General features: G+C 34.2%; 1 protein-coding gene across 3 annotated transcripts; it reads right to left on the bottom strand.

The window, feature by feature from the left end:
• Positions 1-1,052: 1,052 nt before the first annotated feature.
• LOC146725388 (uncharacterized) lies at positions 1,053-14,392 on the bottom strand. 3 transcript variants are annotated; one of them, XM_085496364.1, is made up of 11 exons: positions 14,085-14,392; positions 12,861-12,896; positions 11,226-11,302; positions 8,455-8,529; positions 7,907-8,080; positions 6,958-6,995; positions 6,653-6,723; positions 5,050-5,099; positions 4,561-4,591; positions 2,598-2,657; positions 1,053-1,109 (listed from the first exon to the last, which is right to left on the bottom strand). In XM_085496364.1, exons 2-11 carry the CDS (start codon positions 12,883-12,885, stop codon positions 1,063-1,065), a joined length of 648 nt encoding a protein of 215 aa, XP_085352490.1. In that variant the 5' UTR covers positions 12,886-12,896; positions 14,085-14,392; the 3' UTR covers positions 1,053-1,062. The 3 variants fall into 3 exon arrangements, with proteins under 3 accessions (XP_085352490.1, XP_085352491.1, XP_085352489.1); XM_085496365.1 differs by lacking the exon at positions 4,561-4,591; XM_085496363.1 differs by lacking the exon at positions 1,053-1,109 and having other exon boundaries at positions 1,336-2,657.
• Positions 14,393-16,992: the final 2,600 nt, after the last annotated feature.

Genomic DNA, 16,992 nt, shown 5'->3' with positions numbered 1-16,992 from the left:
TTTGAAAAGTAAAAAAATGCCCTCTAGAATTAACTAGTATGTTGCAAGCTCTGCTTTGTATGCAAATCAACTGTAATAGTTATAGTGATTGGAATGCATGTTAAGCATACGGATAATCAGAGTTGACATAGCATATGACAATGAACAGATGTTGCATTGCCAATGAAGAATGCAAATAGTTAGTTGGTGTCCAGTGGAGAGAGAAGTCAAAAGTACTGTTGCCTCCTGAGAATCTACATCTTCAAACACAGTGTGTTTTTAAACTAGTATTATAAAAGCTCTGTAATTCTGTTCCAATAGCTGAAACAAATTCCTGTGAATTTTCAAAATTCATATACTTCGCAATACAAAATCCATATTTTTTGAGTACGTTTTGCTTTTTATGTATTTTTGCATTATTTTTGTTTTGATAACTTTGGACTAAAGAGATTTTCTATTGGCTTCAAAGCTTGATCAAAAGTTTGGCACCCAATTTATAGGAGTGCTTATAAAGATTATCTGACATCTTGTTTTCTGTTAAAATTTTATTTATTGGTAGGTTTGCAAATGTATATCAGACTGTGCAACAACTCTCTCCATGAGTTGGTTTTGAAACCCAGTCCAGTATTCCCATGGGATTTTGGAGACACAATACTAATGATATTATTACAAGACAAATGATTTACTTCACTGAGCACATACAACAATGCATATTCCATTGGGATCAGTGATCTTTGAATGTGTATCACCAGTGATCAGTCAAATAGAAACAGTCAAAACATTTCATCAGATTTTCTCAATTTTTGCATATTTTCACTCAGTACATCAATCGTTCAACTAAGGGAAGATTTTATACTGATAAATTAGGTGACCAAGTTTGATAAAGTTTGGAAGGAATAGAATTACTAAAGTTATTGTGCACACGTTATCAATTATTAATGATGACAACAACATTTTTCCCTTAATATACCTTTCCTTTCATCTTTGATGATACAGGAAAGGTAAAAAATAATGACATAAGTATTATGAATGAAATGAAACACTGACCTTGGACACTCTCCAAATTCAATACATTTTTCTTTCTCAAAAACACGGCATAGCATGTTTCCCAACATTTGAGTTTGTACTTCCTGAAAATATATACTTATTAATGATATCTGTATTTGAATTACAATCATCAGTTTTAGATGATTAAACTGACATAAAATAAGCTTTAAAAATAAAATGTTGAACAATATATGACAACACATTAGAGCAGCATATGCCAAATTTGTGTAGTTAACACATTTCATTATTAACTTAAAGGGAATTTGTGCCAAATTATATTATTGTATCCAATGCACCAACTGAGATTAATATTAAATTCTTCATACATGGGTTTACAGATATACACCCTATAGTCAGTCAGAAACAAGTAAATTAAGTAAAAATACAAAGCTGCTAAATAAATTCTTACATTCACTGGTATATCTGTAAATCCACAGTTGTGTCAGTATTACTTGAAAGTTGAAAGGTTAGTTTAAAAAATCAATGAACAATCTCCATGTTAGTAAAAATAAAAGTGGGCTGCAAACCCAAACCCCTTCAGCAAAGTTGTATGTATTTTCAAACAAAATATTCACAAAACTAAAAAAAATGCATAAAGATGGGCAGGATTTAAAATTTGGCACAGACCTTCTTTATATTCTATGTGTGGTAAAAATTGAACTTTTGCTTATTAAACACTGATATTAAAATTACAACCAATATTTCATTATCTTATTTCTTACACGTTTAGACATCATGTATTGCAGGTCAATCTTTGATTTCCCTATCTGTTTATAATGCCCTTCATATAGAGTATCAATTCCTTCTTGAATATGAGTCTTCATGACATATCCTCCCTCGTTAATATCAGGGTGATTTGAATCGACTATATAGCAATGATAAGCTGCTCTCATAGCACCTTTACCGATAAAATTGCCTTTTCGGAACTTAATTTCAAAAGATTTGGCATCCCATGCACACTCTCCTAATGAAGTGTATTTAAAACTACTGATTTCCCCTGCAACTAATGGGCCTGCCAGTAAAAAAATAAAAACAAATTCTTGTATGTTAAAATAGTACATTTGAACACTTTGAAGTGCTTTTTCTCATACATTTTTCTGTGATGAAATTGAAGTACCGGTAGTCAGAATTTGAGAACTTTTGTTAGCAATTAAAAATCAGAAAAGCAATATTGTAATATTACAACAATGAAATTAAAGCTATGTGAAAACAAGCACATTTTCATTCATGCCAAGATCAGGGCATATGATTGATGGACTCAAAAATGGCGAATAGTTATATATTTGTTTTTTTTGATAAATTTCTTTTTGCAAAAATAGGTTGTATACATGTATTTTCCTTAGTATGTGTAAATTTTGAATTGATCAGATACAGGATGAATGTGGAAATAAAAATGAACATCTCTTTGGTGACTGCAAAGCAAATTTGAAAGAATTCCAAGTTACTATTTGAAGATGAAATTAAATATATTAAAACCAAACAGTCAACAGACAATCATTATTATGAATAACTCTGCCAATTAAACATCATTGAAATTGGGACTAAACATTCATGTTGAGTATTGTACTTACCAGATTCCAATGGGACACATCTCTGACTTCTCCCAAAGTTCAATAATGTTGTAACACTAACTGAAAAAAACAAAAATTAATAGATGCAGTGATATTATAGAACCCAGGAGTTAAACATTTAAATGAGGAAATTAGGAATGTGATTGCCATAAGAATGTGTCACACATGTTTTATAGTTGCATAGAACAATGTACCTCATAAGTACGTAAAAAGAAATTCTCTAAAAAATAAACAGCTTCAGCACAGTCGTACAGATGTCCATATATAAGGTAGGTAATTAACATGCATGGATTTCACAGATGTATGTAGAACATTTACTTGAAATTTTAATGAGTACTCTAGATATCAGTGGAAAATATATAAATTGGTTTATTTATGTAAATTAGGTAATTAGTAAGCACATAATTCAACCCTAAACTAAACATGTGTATGGCTTACCCCTGTGGTACAGGCACACACAAGTTTAATTAAATAAAAGTACCGGTAGAAATAACATCATATATTCTGTGACTTAAGGTCTAGTCATAATTTTTAACAAAATTGGTCATAAATCACATAGCAATATTCATTAGTTTATTGTGTACAATCATGAAGCTAATGTCTCATGGTACAATGAAATAGCATTATTTTGTGTGTTACAGTTATGCTTTTTGAGAAACGTGTCCTAATATTTCCATGCTATTCTTACTTTATCGTGTGACTACTGAGTTAGAAGTTCGCCGATCTACGCTCAACGACGTGAAATCTGTAGCGACCTGACAGGGATTCCTTCACGGTCTGTGAGATCGATTGCCATCCTGAATTTGTGCAAATCCGGACACTATCCTGTTGAACTCAACCTGCACAACGCATCAGATGTTTAACAGCGATCGAGCCCAGCGTCTACCGTGAAATCTACGCAGCGAGCTGTCTCCTGGTGACTGACTTCACAGCGATCAACTGGGAGCAACGAATACGTTCTACGGACTACCAGTTGCTTATACAAGACGATAATATTCTGATTTACTGTACTTTTATGTAACATTGAACCATTGACATTGAAGTATTCTCATGTGTGATCACGCAATTTATGCAACATAATAGGCATTTGTAGCTGTTATTGTTATTACCGTTACACTTATGTTGTTGGTGTTGTGTTGAATTTATAGTGAATTGATCGATCGATCGATAGTCAGGGATTTATTCGAATTTTATTTTATTTTTTTATTAAATATTGAATTCATTTACTAGCATGATTGTCATTATTTTTAGGCCATCAGCCGAGCCCCTCATAAATATTACTCTGTCACGTTGTCAACCGAACTTAGTTTCGTGGTTAATGGGTTGTATCAAGGGTTCTGAATTCTAAATCTGTTCTGGTAAAATTTCCAGAATTTATTTGGTAACTAAAATCGGGCGATTTCATTACGTTGACGTAATCACGTGTTATATTAATATTAATATTAATATAAACTGTACCATTTTCTTTACTAACCCTAAGCTATGGATAGTTGACTTAAAATTCAATTAAAACTTTGACAAGACACTCATACCTGGAGGTCAAAATAGCTCCATTGTCCTACTTGAACATTTATGGTAGCCATGTTGAGCAACACACACTAAAAGACAAAACGTGTTTAACCCACCCCCCGAAAAAGTTTGGTCCTGGCTGTTGAGAACATATCAGCTTAACTTCATCTAACAAATTGTTCACAAAAATAATGTACCAGGTACACCTCAATCTAACAGAAATCCAACTAAGGTACCTACAACATACCAAGTATCAAAGCAATTGGGTTGTTAGTTTTTAGGAATAAGTCGAAAGTGCAATTGTAGATGGACAAACGACGGGCAATCACCTATATGAACAGCTCCACTATGTCATCTACGACAGTGGAGCTAATAAGAAAATAACACTAAAGTCATTATGGCCATGTAGTGCATCTATTTTCAATTCTACAGAAAATGTTTTATAAGTGCTTACTTGATGGAGATGGTTGCACAATTGCTTCTGTCTGCAATAAAATAATATTGTTTAGTTGTTGTATTCTTATAATAGACTTACATTTGTACACAATAAAGATCAGGGTTTATGTTTTGAATCCATTCTACAGAAATTACTTTTTGAGACAAAATAAACTCATATTAGTTTAGTACTAAACTAATCTAATTGACAGATCTTGGGGAGCCTATAACAACATCTGGTTCTCAAAATCAGTAATTGCTATGCCTTCATTGTGTTTACTTTTTCCTACATCTCATAAATATTTTATTTCCACCAATAAATCTTTGCCTAGATCTCAAACAGCAAGGACATATATTCCCACCCCTTGTATACCTTGACTTCATCATTGATGATACTGACCAGGCAAAAATGAATTAAACATGAGTAACATCTTCATCAGCATTAATCTTCTCATCTTTTTGCAATTATAATTACCATCAAATAGCGCAAATGGTAAAAGATACTAACCTTTTTACATGTTTTCGCCATCTCAGAAAGTTGTTTTAACTGACTGGAAGCTGAGAAAAAAATGTCGGTTCTGTCAGGACATTTGCTATAAATATGTGAATTCAATCATATGGTGTGAAAATATACAGTGTATATAACATATAAGGTACTTCTATAAACTATTCCTGTCTAGAAGGTTGCTTTTGATAATCATTGTAATGTGATATTTAGTCACCGTTGATGTAGTTTTTAATTTTGTCAGCTTGAATTTAGGCAGAGGGTTCTCCAAACTCGTCTATTCACATAGTTCATACCCACCATAGACCAGTCTGCCCAACGAAAATTCTTGGTACCGGGGTCTTGGGAAGGAGCCTTGGGGGTATTTTAGTCTCATCCCATACTTTGGGGACTAATCCCGAAACAACACAGACCGGGTAGCATTTGGTCCAGCAGAAAGTGTTGCATAAGATTTTACCCCATCGGGGGGCCTTAAGCGTTACCTCCTCCGTAGCAGACCAACGTCTGCCCATCAACGCCGTTTGCGTGCCCTGTGTCCCACTCCGCACTCGGATGGACAGGGAGAGACATATCGACGGGGTTGCTTTGGATCCCAACGCCTGTGATCCCATAAGCCTTGTAGCAACTGAAAGTGGTCGCCTTAGGATCAGGGTATTTACATCGTATCACTAAGAAAGCGTGGATCACCGAGTCATTACGGATAGTATACTCTGAGGGACCGAAAAAAAATATCTCAGACCTCAGAACTCCAGTGAAAAACTCGCGCCTTCAAGGCAAAGACCCCGAACATTGCATGCAGGCACAGCGAAAAAGCATATCAGATACAGGTTCTATGCTGGTAAATTCTGAATATGACCACTGCATAGTCGACCCGAAAACAAGGAGGCCAAAAAACGGCAGCGAGTCATGGAGCTGTCATTACATCTACTCATTTCTAAATACGTAGATCAAGCATAAAATGAAGACGACATGCATGAGGGAAGCGAATTACAGTAGTAAAAGGTGCTGCCACGAAACCAACAAGTGGTTATGTAGTGGGGCCGGGTATTAATTTATTTGTTGTGAAAAAAAAATATTACACACAAGGGGGAAAACCACACGAGGGTAAAGAAGACAAGAAAAACTAATCCTAACAGCTAGAATGTTGAATGCCGCCCAGCGGCAACAACCCAAGCTAGAAACCCGGACAGGAAAAGCAAGCGATCCAGGCAGAGCACGCTAGATTTCATCTTCATTCGAGACAGAGAAAAAATCAAATCAGAGTGATTGTACAGACGTTAATGGCGCTGCCATATGGCCTCGGTCACGTGGTTCGTGAAGTAAGGGAAAAGAGAATCTTGGGGTCATGGGGCTTCACCTGACCTAGATTCTATCTCTTCGTCGCCGACAGAGTCACTGATTAATGCCTACAGTTCAAAATAGTCATTTTGACTGACCTGAGTCTATGGTGGGTAATTGAACGTTGTGAATTTGGTAGGGAAATAATTAGAACCAGCCTCAGTTTTTCTTCCAGGACTTATTTACAAAAGACAACAAGTTGTTATTGTTTACAAATTTTTGTCCAAAAATGTAATTATTCATATTGAGATTTTTAACTGACACTTACCACTATAACTAAGTGGAATACTACCAGTATCGATAGAGCAGGAATCACCTGAATTACTTGATCTGTGATCTCTATAAAGACAAGGCAAGATATATTACAAGAAGTATACAATAGTTTGATTATAATACATAAGAAATGGTATAGCTCCATACATTATATATATATATATATATATATGCACTATATATAAGATATAGATAATAATAACAATCATATTTTATATCCATTGTGTTATTTTAAAACTTGCCTGGTGGGGAACATGTGTGTGATACATACATAATAAAATGAAATCAAAAAATACTTACAACATGAATGCAGACAAACTTTCCTCATTTCCATCCTCCTGAATAACATGGTCAAAAAGAAATGAGTAAAGAGTTGCAAGATGATATAGTCTCTCAACATAATATATAAATAAAATTTATGAATTACATTCCCCATTCATTTTCTGGCGACTAAACAATGAAAGATGTAGATAGAATTATGATTAAATGTTTGGTAATATCCAGAAATTACAGATTGTGTAATTTCAAATGGCAACTTATTTGGGGCTGTTAAAGTGGCATCACCTGGAAACAAAATCATTCTTTTATCTTACATACAAAACTGCACAATCTACAAGTAAACAGTTTGATTCAAACCACAAAAAAAATAGCATATGCACTGTTCATATCAAATTTCATTTCAAAAACTTTTGAAAGTTCTCTTTGTGCTCATCATATTAAAGCGGAGGGGTTGTCGCGAGCGTGTCCTTGAAACTTGAGTTCCAAGTGGCTTATACAACATAATGTTTATTTATATCAAAACCCGTGTACCGTGTAGTAGTAATATGGCCAAAATAAAAACAGCCGTTATTCAGCCATCTTTGATCTGATTATGAAACACACTGATATGTATGATGTATGTGCCAAATATGAATAATTTTGATTTTGAAGACACATTCTTAAAAAAACATGTTAATAACACTAAACTGCACCAACATTATACAATGATTGATAATAAACACATGATTAGAGAAGATTGGTAAAAAATTAATTGAGTTTAATATCTTGGATACAAAGATTTGTTAGAACAATGACAACACTTTCAGACAAGCACAATTTTATTTTTCCCATTTTCTTTTATTACAAGATAGGTCAAAAAAATCAAATCACTACGTCTTGTCTTTGCACCAACAATATCAACCATGTCTGAGAGCTGATATCAAATGGACGTGAAAATGACTACAACTGGATTAACTAGTAGGACACTTACCGGAGAATAAAAACAAAATGTAGTTTTGCTTTGGATATGGCAGTCTTCTTTATACTCTGGTCCATTGGGCCCACCAAGTATTTTGCACTCTGATTTCAATGAATAAGAAATCTTGAAAAATTCCATACACGAATCGAGGACATTAGATATAGATAATGGCTTATTGAATTCCACCTACAAAAAAACAATCGTCTTATAGTGGTTGACCTGAAAATATTATTTTTTAATCAATTACAATACCTGCTTATGGATTTAAGAAATCATTTTTTCCATTTTAAGATAAACAAAGCTAGCCATATTATGTATGGGGTGATTCACTCTGAGAATTTTGACAAATGTTCCTACAAATAACCAAAGACATACTTTTTTCAATTCATTTATGATATTCTACATTATCACAGTGGATAACATTTTTGCACATTTTGTAATAACAAAAAAAATATTGCCAGATATGTAAATCAGAAAAAAAGCTTATTTTTCGAGTTGGAAACTCAGCATAACAATTTGTTTAGATAAAAAAACAGGTGTCAGGTTATAATTATACTCACCAACTGTTTCAAAGCCTCACTTTTTTGGTATTTCATTGATTTTCTGTTAAATTTCAACCTAGTTATAGTCAATAACTGAAAGAAAACAAAGAAAAAATATCTAAGCCTCGAGTTTTGATTTGTGATGTGAGATATGTTTTAACAGATCTGTAAATCAAAAACAATATTTGACAAAATACTAATCTGAAGGTCTCTTATATAAATTTTATTTTAGACAAATTTTGAAAAATCTTGAACAAAATACAAGCTAGTCACACCAAATAGAACCTGGTTGACATTTTATAGTAATTAAATCCAGGTTGCGATAGGGCTGCATACCACAAGGGAGCTGAATAATGATGCACAATCACACATAAGTGTCTGGGATCCAATAGGGATAGGTTTATTCTAAATAACAAAACTAGGGGGCCAGAGTTTGAGTAAATATGTTGCCATGGCAACCTCAAGGTTGCTGAAAAATGGCCAAACACTGGCAAACCATGGAGGTAGAAAAGAGAAGGAGTGATGACGCTATTGTTTCCGCTGGTTTCATGATGCTTTGGATTTGTTTACTCACATACACAATGTAATTAGTTTGCAAACACGCTGTACAATGTCACAGTTAATCGGCTTACGTGTTTCGGCTGTATTCGGAAGCTTCACGAACATTCTCAACGCACTGCGCATGCCCAAACAGATAACAATAATACAGAATACAGTGAAAGACGTACGCTGAGTGTACTCAACTCCCGAAATCTATTACAACAAAATGCGCGATTTTAAACATCTGCACAGTTCTGCACACCAATGAAAAATGACGAGTCAAAACATCTTGTTATAATCTTATCATGTATATTTAAATTTCACTGCGGAAATTTGCGGGATTTTTTTAATCAATGTCCAAATTTGGACGACTATTGCGATGTAAAATATCAGAAAAGAAGTAATCACACATCTTGGTGGCGTCCGTATGCAGAATTTCCGGTACCTACAAGTGTGAAATGACCTTTGTGATCCGATAAAGGTCATTGCGCATGCACAATTCTTTTATTTATGGTTTGCGCATTCAATTTTATAGACGATGTTTAAACGGAATTTATTTTTTTCAGTTCTACTCTCGTTTTCTTGTGTAAATAAGCGGCTATCATCATGTAGATAAAACGACTTCTAAACAAAAACAATAAGTGGCTTAACCAGAGCGAAGACAAAGGATGTTTATAAGATTAACATGGGCTTAAATAGCGTCCTCACTCCTTCTCTTTTCTACCTCCATGGGCAAACTAAGACCACTACTAAAACACAACAATGAAAACAAACACCTGGATGAAGAAAATAAGTAAATAAACAGCAGAAAATTGGCACAAATGACAAAACTCAAAGCGACTGTAAAGCAGCAAATTGAAAAAGAAAAAAAGAAAAATATAACAAAACTCAAAGCGTCTAAATAAAGCAAGCAACAACAAACAAACAAACAAAACACAAAGAGCTACCCACCATTCCAAATGGGTTTTTTGGGGGGGGGGGGCAGAAATGTTGGCACTACATAAAATTCAGCTGCTTGCTGCATGCATTGCTAGCCGTGCACTGAGAGGGATTATCAAATGGCAAATGTAAGCTATGTTTACTTATACAAAGTGGCCAGCACTGATTGGTTACAATGAGGCACACCCACTCACTGCCTCTGAGGAATGCAAATGAGCAGCTACCCCAGATTTAAACCTGGTTAAATATTAACTTTACCTTAATTTGTTTGGCCAATAAAGAGACACTGCTGAGTCAATCTGTTGCCATGACAACCCCAAGGTTGCTGAAATATGGCCAAACACTGGCAAACTAAAACACAACCCAGGATAAGTGTACCATATTCTGTTATTAGGTTTGTGGAGTATCCAAGATAACCTATGTACTAACTTTCATTGAGACTGTTGAGAGGCATTTTAATATTGACTAATTATTATGCAAATTAGGTTATTAATACACAGTTGACACAGATTTCAACCAAAAACTAATCAGAGTCAGGGTAACAAGTTAGCTTATTATACTATAAATCCTACTACATTGTACTAAGAAATGCAACATATTTGCACCATGTCATAGTGTTCATTATGGCATTGTGGCTAAACATCACTGGTGGTAAGAGGGAAAAAAAGAAATACTAGTAGTGTAATTGTGATTAGGACATACTCCACCAGTGACAATATATATATACGTTTTCAGAAAACAGGGACAAAGTAGAATATCATTATCATGAGTGACATTCACACCCAGTCTGTCCAGGCATGCCTGAGAAATGGTTGATGACATGTACAAAATCTGTGATTTCATTTTTGTTGACGAAAATGGCTCCCAGTCAAGTAAACTTGAAATCTCTAAATACCATATTTAAATATTTAAACAAAATCGGTGAAAGTCTGAGAACGGGGTAGGAGACTCGTTAATGAACACAAGAAATCAAGAAACAAAAAAATATGCATTACTGATGTTAATACAAAGTTTTAATGAAATCAGCATTAATTGGTTGATGAAGTTCAACTGTTGATTATTGGTGTCTTTTTTAATTTGTACATACACATACAAACACACATACAGAACTCAAAACATAAGTTTCTGATAGGGAAAATTACAAACTACCCCGTACTGTAAATGCATAGTACACAACAAATATATAATATATAAGAAAATGAAATGGTTTTGTTATATATCTTTGATGATAAAACAAAAATAAATAATTTAGTAAACCAAAGAATTACCAATAGTATATAGACGAGTAATGAAAGAAAACATATTCTTACTTGTGGACATCTCAAATTTGATTTTTTTCCTGATGCTCTTCTTACAGCTTGTTGGCGCTCACGCACAGCATCCCATTCTTCAGAGAATTATAAAAATAAAATTGTTTTATTGATGTCTACTCTAAAAACAGAATGTTTGGTTAAAAATTAGAAAAAAATGAACTTTTGGTATACATGTACTGTGCACGTACTTTGAATGAAATGTTGTGCACATTGTGGTGAAACATTTTCAAAAAAATTGTAATAGTATACGCTCATTGTCAGCAATGTCTTAGTGGTTATCTCTAAGGAGCAATCACCTCCAAATAGTGCAGTGTTCTCTCAAAGCATACTAGTATTTGAGCGTGAGAAAACAAGAAAATAGAAAAGCCATTATTATTTTATGTTAAATTATGTAAATAAGTTGCCATGTTGTCTGAAATTCCTGATAGGGTAGTTGGATTGTGGTGCAGGGAGCGCTCCCAGGTTCCAATTTATTGTCTATTGACATTTACCAGTATATAATCTAAAATAAACTTCCACTAATTTGGAAATCTTGGATGCCAAATATGATTGATTTACGAGAGTTCAGACTTATTTCATGTATATTAATTTCGCAACCAGTCATCGTTGCTTATAATGGTATAAAAGAGAATAAAATTAAATGTTTGATTCAGTAAGATTTGTCTGGTTATCATCATTCAGTAATCACCTCCATGGAAGTACTAACAAAGGCATGTATTTAATGGACTTGTAGGAATTCTATCAAAACATTAATTCAATTTGCATGAAATAAACACAGCAGATGTTTGGCAGTAATAATAAATACTGGTATTAGTACCGGTACCATATACAGCACATTCAATGACCTGATACAAGTTCATGAATGCACATTTTTCATTGGTCAATTTCTTGACTCTGTATCACACTTAAGGGTAAGATTTTTTATCATGAATTTAGATTTGAGATTTGATACAATGAAACAAAATTTGTTTTCTGAGTGCAAAATTTGTTCTTAAATTTGATTTTTGTGTGGCGGATGTTTCGGTTGCTTTCAATGATATCATTTACCATTGAAATACGATTCATGATAGATGGAAATTCAGGGTGATTTGATGTTACTGGACCAAATTATTGTGATCAGTTTTCAATTCACCCATATCATGTACTGGAATACCGACTGTGCATAGGTATGCAGTATAATGCCGCCAGAACATTTTGCACCAGTTTGCACCTGGGAAATAAAATGAATTATATTTGGGTATTTCATATTCAATCAAATATTCCATTAATACCCAGACAGCAAAATCATGATTTTCATTAGCATATTCGTAATTCACACACTTCTAAGAATAGTTTTACAACTACCAAATTTTTATGTGTGCATTTCACAGACACTTTAAACCTGATGCATAAACATGTACAAGGTCAAGCAAAAACAATGACAGAAGAAAGATATTTCATGGAAGGGGTAGCATGGTCTTCTGTCATCAACTACTGCATTTATTCTATTGGTCTCATATAAATGTAATGTTTTGGTTATGCAAGCTTCTATTAAAGATGAATTTCAAACAAGAGCCATCATGGTATTACATGTACTATATTTATTAAATAAACAGATTATTCAATAATTTTCAAAACAATTTTTAAACATACCTTGACGATGTCCAACTTTCTTCATAATTTTAATTCCTAAGTAAAAAAAATAGAAAATACATAAATTAGTAATTAACTTCTTGGGGTGATATAATAACAAATTTAAACAATTATAGAAAAGATATTAAATGATTTCTATTGTGCTGTATTTGTAAATTGATTTTAAATCAACCACTGCTACACTCCTGCAACATTTATAGGCTAACAACAAGTTAACTTGGTTACATGACAAAATTTTAACAAATGCACAGGAACTTGGACACTTTTATCGAATAAACTAAACAACTTGCTAAACAAGAGTGGTCTAACACTCCCTGTAGCAAGGTACCTAAAGAAGTGTTTAAAAATAAGACAGCAACTCCAGTGACAATCTTCTGTCACAGTTTAAGTTTTGCATTTTGTAATAATTTAATCTTTATATTTTTTTTCTCTCTGTAATGTTTTAACTTACTAGTAGTTTGTTTTATTTTATCTATTTTTTTTGTAACTATTTATTCCTTCTTAAACGTTTGTAAACATTGCCAATCCCTCAGGGGAATGTGTAAGTGTTAATAAAATTATTATTATTATTAGTAGTAGTAGTATGAACACGGACCGGTAATATAGTAACTCATGCCCAATTCACACGGTCGATGCGAGTTACACGCCCGGCTGTGACAGGGCTGTGTATCTGATTGTTTGAAACCCCTACCCCTTATCAGACAGAAGTAAGCTCAAATTGCCTACTCCTTTTCAGACAAACTGGATATTTGACACCCCTTTCCAGACAGTAAGCATATAAATGGTACAACATCGCCAACTACTGCTTCCGAATCACTGTGACCATGATCAAAGCCGACCCCATGCTGAGTAAGAAACCCGTCATCGGACCCGTGCTGTTGAAGACCGCGCTCGTGCCAATATCCCCCAGGAACGGTATTTTTCTTTTCGATGAAGGAGCAAATACGACATTCACAACAGAGATTTGTCCTCAGGTTGCAAACAGAAGGAAAGTCCAGGGCAAGTATATCAGAAAGCGACAGGCCATATCCTAGTTTGATGTACTCTGGACCCCTTTTCAAACAGAAATAATGCAAAAGAGATGGGGTTGCACGCCACTGTACTCGCGATCCCCGTTACTCATTTTGTTTCTCGTCATAAAACTGGTTACGCGTATCTCACGCTATTTACAATACCACCTAGCACACAGAATATCAAATAAAGAAATTCTAAGTAGACACTTACCAAATATTTGTACAGCAGAAACAAAACTTCAAGCAGGAAGCTGTAAATGCTTCGAGTATACCCAGTCGAACGCAAGTTAACAATGATTGGCTAATAGTAATACCACGTGACTTGGGTCATAGGTTAAAGGTCAACGGGGAAAAAATGAAAACGGATTTCAAAACGAAGTGAAAATGAAAATGATTTTAAAACGAAAATGGTTTTGAGAATGAAAAAAGTTTTAAAACGAAAATGGTTTTAAAACGGAAATTATTTTGAAAAATGAAAATGGTTTTCAAACGAAAATTATTTTGAAAATGAAAATGGTTTTGAAAATGAAAATGGTTTTCAAACGAAAATGATTTTGAAAATGAAATTAATTTTAAAAAGAAAGTGGATTTGAAAATAAAAACAAAGCTAAAAATGAGAATGAATTTCAACTTGAAAAAGAGAATGAAATTTGATTCGAAAACAAAAACGAAATTCTACTTTAAAACGAAATGAATTTGGAATTAAAAATGAAATTAGATTTAAAAACAAAAACGAATTTTAAAAAGTAAATAAAAATGGATTTTAAAATAAAAAAAAATCGATATTAAAATAAAAATGATCTTTTTTAAAGTCAAAACGTGAGCCACCTCGGTTGCCGTAAAGGAGAGTGTTACATTGATTTTGAGGGAACTACCGGAAAACTGGAAAGTAGTTGTGGTAATTTTGCAATAGTTCCGGAAGGCGATTTTGTTGTTGCCGCCAACTGCGTATCCAACGGTGGGAACACCCTTCCTCAGTTAGGAAAAGAATACGAGACACTTACGAAGGTTATTAACAAAGATGTAACGAATTCCACGACTGTGGAACTGAATTTGACTCGACAAGTTACTACGGAAGACCATGGAGTATCACTCCGCTGTGTGCGAAGTCATCCGTTATTATCGAATGAAAGGGAGTGTGTCATTGGTCCTCTCAATGCTTTCTACAAACCGAAGGTTGAAGTAAAACCAATGGAATACAATGTTACAGACAATAATACCGTTATCACTGCAGAAACTATGTATAAATGTGTAGCTGATGCGTTTCCTTCTGTAACCATCTATGATTGGTTCGTTGACGGTGTAAAAATTGACAAAGCAAATGTTGCTGATGAATTTATTATTGAATCTAGTGGGACCATTCTACATGTTTTACATACGCGCCGACAGGACGTTAAACATGAGGACTTTGTTGTAATACAGTGTATGGCATATAACTTACGAGGTTCCGGAAAAGGAAATGTAACCCACAGAACAGTAACTTTTGAAACTTTACAAAAATCGACACTGAATACTGTTAGTGTTGTTTTGGGTAGTTTTTTTGGCGGATTCCTATTGGCTGCAATTATCGTATCCATCGTATTCTTGTGCAAATCTAGATTGTCATTTGGAGAACGTCGAGCTCGGCCCGGGTGGGCTCAGTGGAGAGCACATGGGCTTTCGTCGATGGTCGCCAACAGACGAAAAAGACGAGAAAATCGCTACGAGATGACACCGGTCTCTGATCCCAAGGAAAAAACACAACCAAGTTCTTCTGAAGCCAAGGATGGAAATTATGAGGATTTAGTTAAGGAGAAAGAAGGCAGAGATACAACCTATCAACCACTGGCACAACGTCCAAGTTCAATCGAACAACCTGTCTACGAAAATGTACAAGATACGTTATAGAGTCGCTGATACAAACGCGGAATTGATCGCATGTGTATGTATATATTTACTGGTAAGATTAGGGACTCACAGTGCAGTGTCGGCTCGCATATGCGATCATGTAATAATATAGACAGAAAAATAAAAGTACAATACATTTATTTTCACTGCTTAATAATTGTGTACTACATATTCAATTCAGCTTGCGGATTTCTTACTACTTGCAATCAATACATTGCCAAACATTATTTGGTAATACTATATGAGAAGAATTGTCAACGTTCCAAATCCCTTAGGAATGAATCAGATGTCATCAACGTCTTACGTAACTGATCAATTACCTGTCCTTGTCAAAATTACTAAACCCTCAACTGTTAAAAAGCACTGTAGTATTTCACGACCGAAACGTACTGGGCATTTGAAGGGACATTATTCTCGACAAAATATAACATAAGACTGGCATATAATTAGTAACTAGTCACACTGATTTTTTTACATCTTATCTTATTCAACAGAAAATTGAAATTGAATTTAGAAGCTTACCTTAAAATAAATAAAATAAAATAAAACGACCTTGAATAAAGCCATGCTAGAGGGGACTTCGATTGATAAATAGGTATATACTAATATAACTTCACAGACACAGTATCAACAAAGTTACAATACATATCACTATTATTGGGGTTAATCATTAATTCTATTCTGTGGAGCGTTGATTTATGATACGAATGTTGAACTAAGCAAACTTGAATTTTAATGCAAACATTGTAAAAAAATAAGTATATATATTTCATTGCGAGTTCGTTGGATGTTATGATGCGTTATTCATGTAAGTGTCATGAATTTGTTTTCGCGTATCTGTTGACCGACTTAATTAACTGATTATTAGCGAATTGCTGTGTTATGTCTGTCATCGTGTAGGCCTATTTGAAGTTTTGGACGGAACTTGGCTCAGTGATTTGGAACTAATTACAAGATACCGTCGCTATTCTGACATCCGTAGTTATTAATGTAGTGAACGATTAATCAAAAGATATGACGTATTCAGTACTTAGTTTGATTGGCTTTATGATTGAAGTTTACGCCTTAGAGTCTTTTTACTGCTTTGTAATTGGTTAGAGTTTTGAAAATGAATAAAGAGAGTTTGAGTTGGTCTTGGCGAATACTCCACGACAGACGCAGTCCAGTCCGAGAGAGTCCAGGGGCGAGCCTTGAGGCAGTCCAGTCTTGGGCGAGTCTTGGGTCAGCCTTGC

This window comes from Saccoglossus kowalevskii, unplaced genomic scaffold, assembly GCF_978046115.1.
Source record: "Saccoglossus kowalevskii unplaced genomic scaffold, keSacKowa6.1 SCAFFOLD_204, whole genome shotgun sequence".
Classification (NCBI taxonomy): Eukaryota; Metazoa; Hemichordata; class Enteropneusta; family Harrimaniidae; genus Saccoglossus; species Saccoglossus kowalevskii.
The sequence above is the reverse complement of the archived record's forward strand: the minus strand, read 5'-3'. Positions and strand labels throughout refer to the sequence as shown.

What these genes read in the sequence shown, in the direction of transcription:
- LOC146725388 (XM_085496363.1), bottom strand. Translation starts at nt 12,885, where the DNA reads ATGAAGAAAGTTGGACATCGTCAAG. An exon ending in CAAATTTGAGATGTCCACAA is followed by an intron (nt 8,530 to 11,225) that starts GTAAGAATATGT and finishes GTTTTCTTTCAG; the next exon opens with TTATTGACTATAACTAGGTT. An exon ending in TGTGCAACCATCTCCATCAA is followed by an intron (nt 2,658 to 4,560) that starts GTAAGCACTTAT and finishes TGTTTTTTTCAG; the next exon opens with TTAGTGTTACAACATTATTG.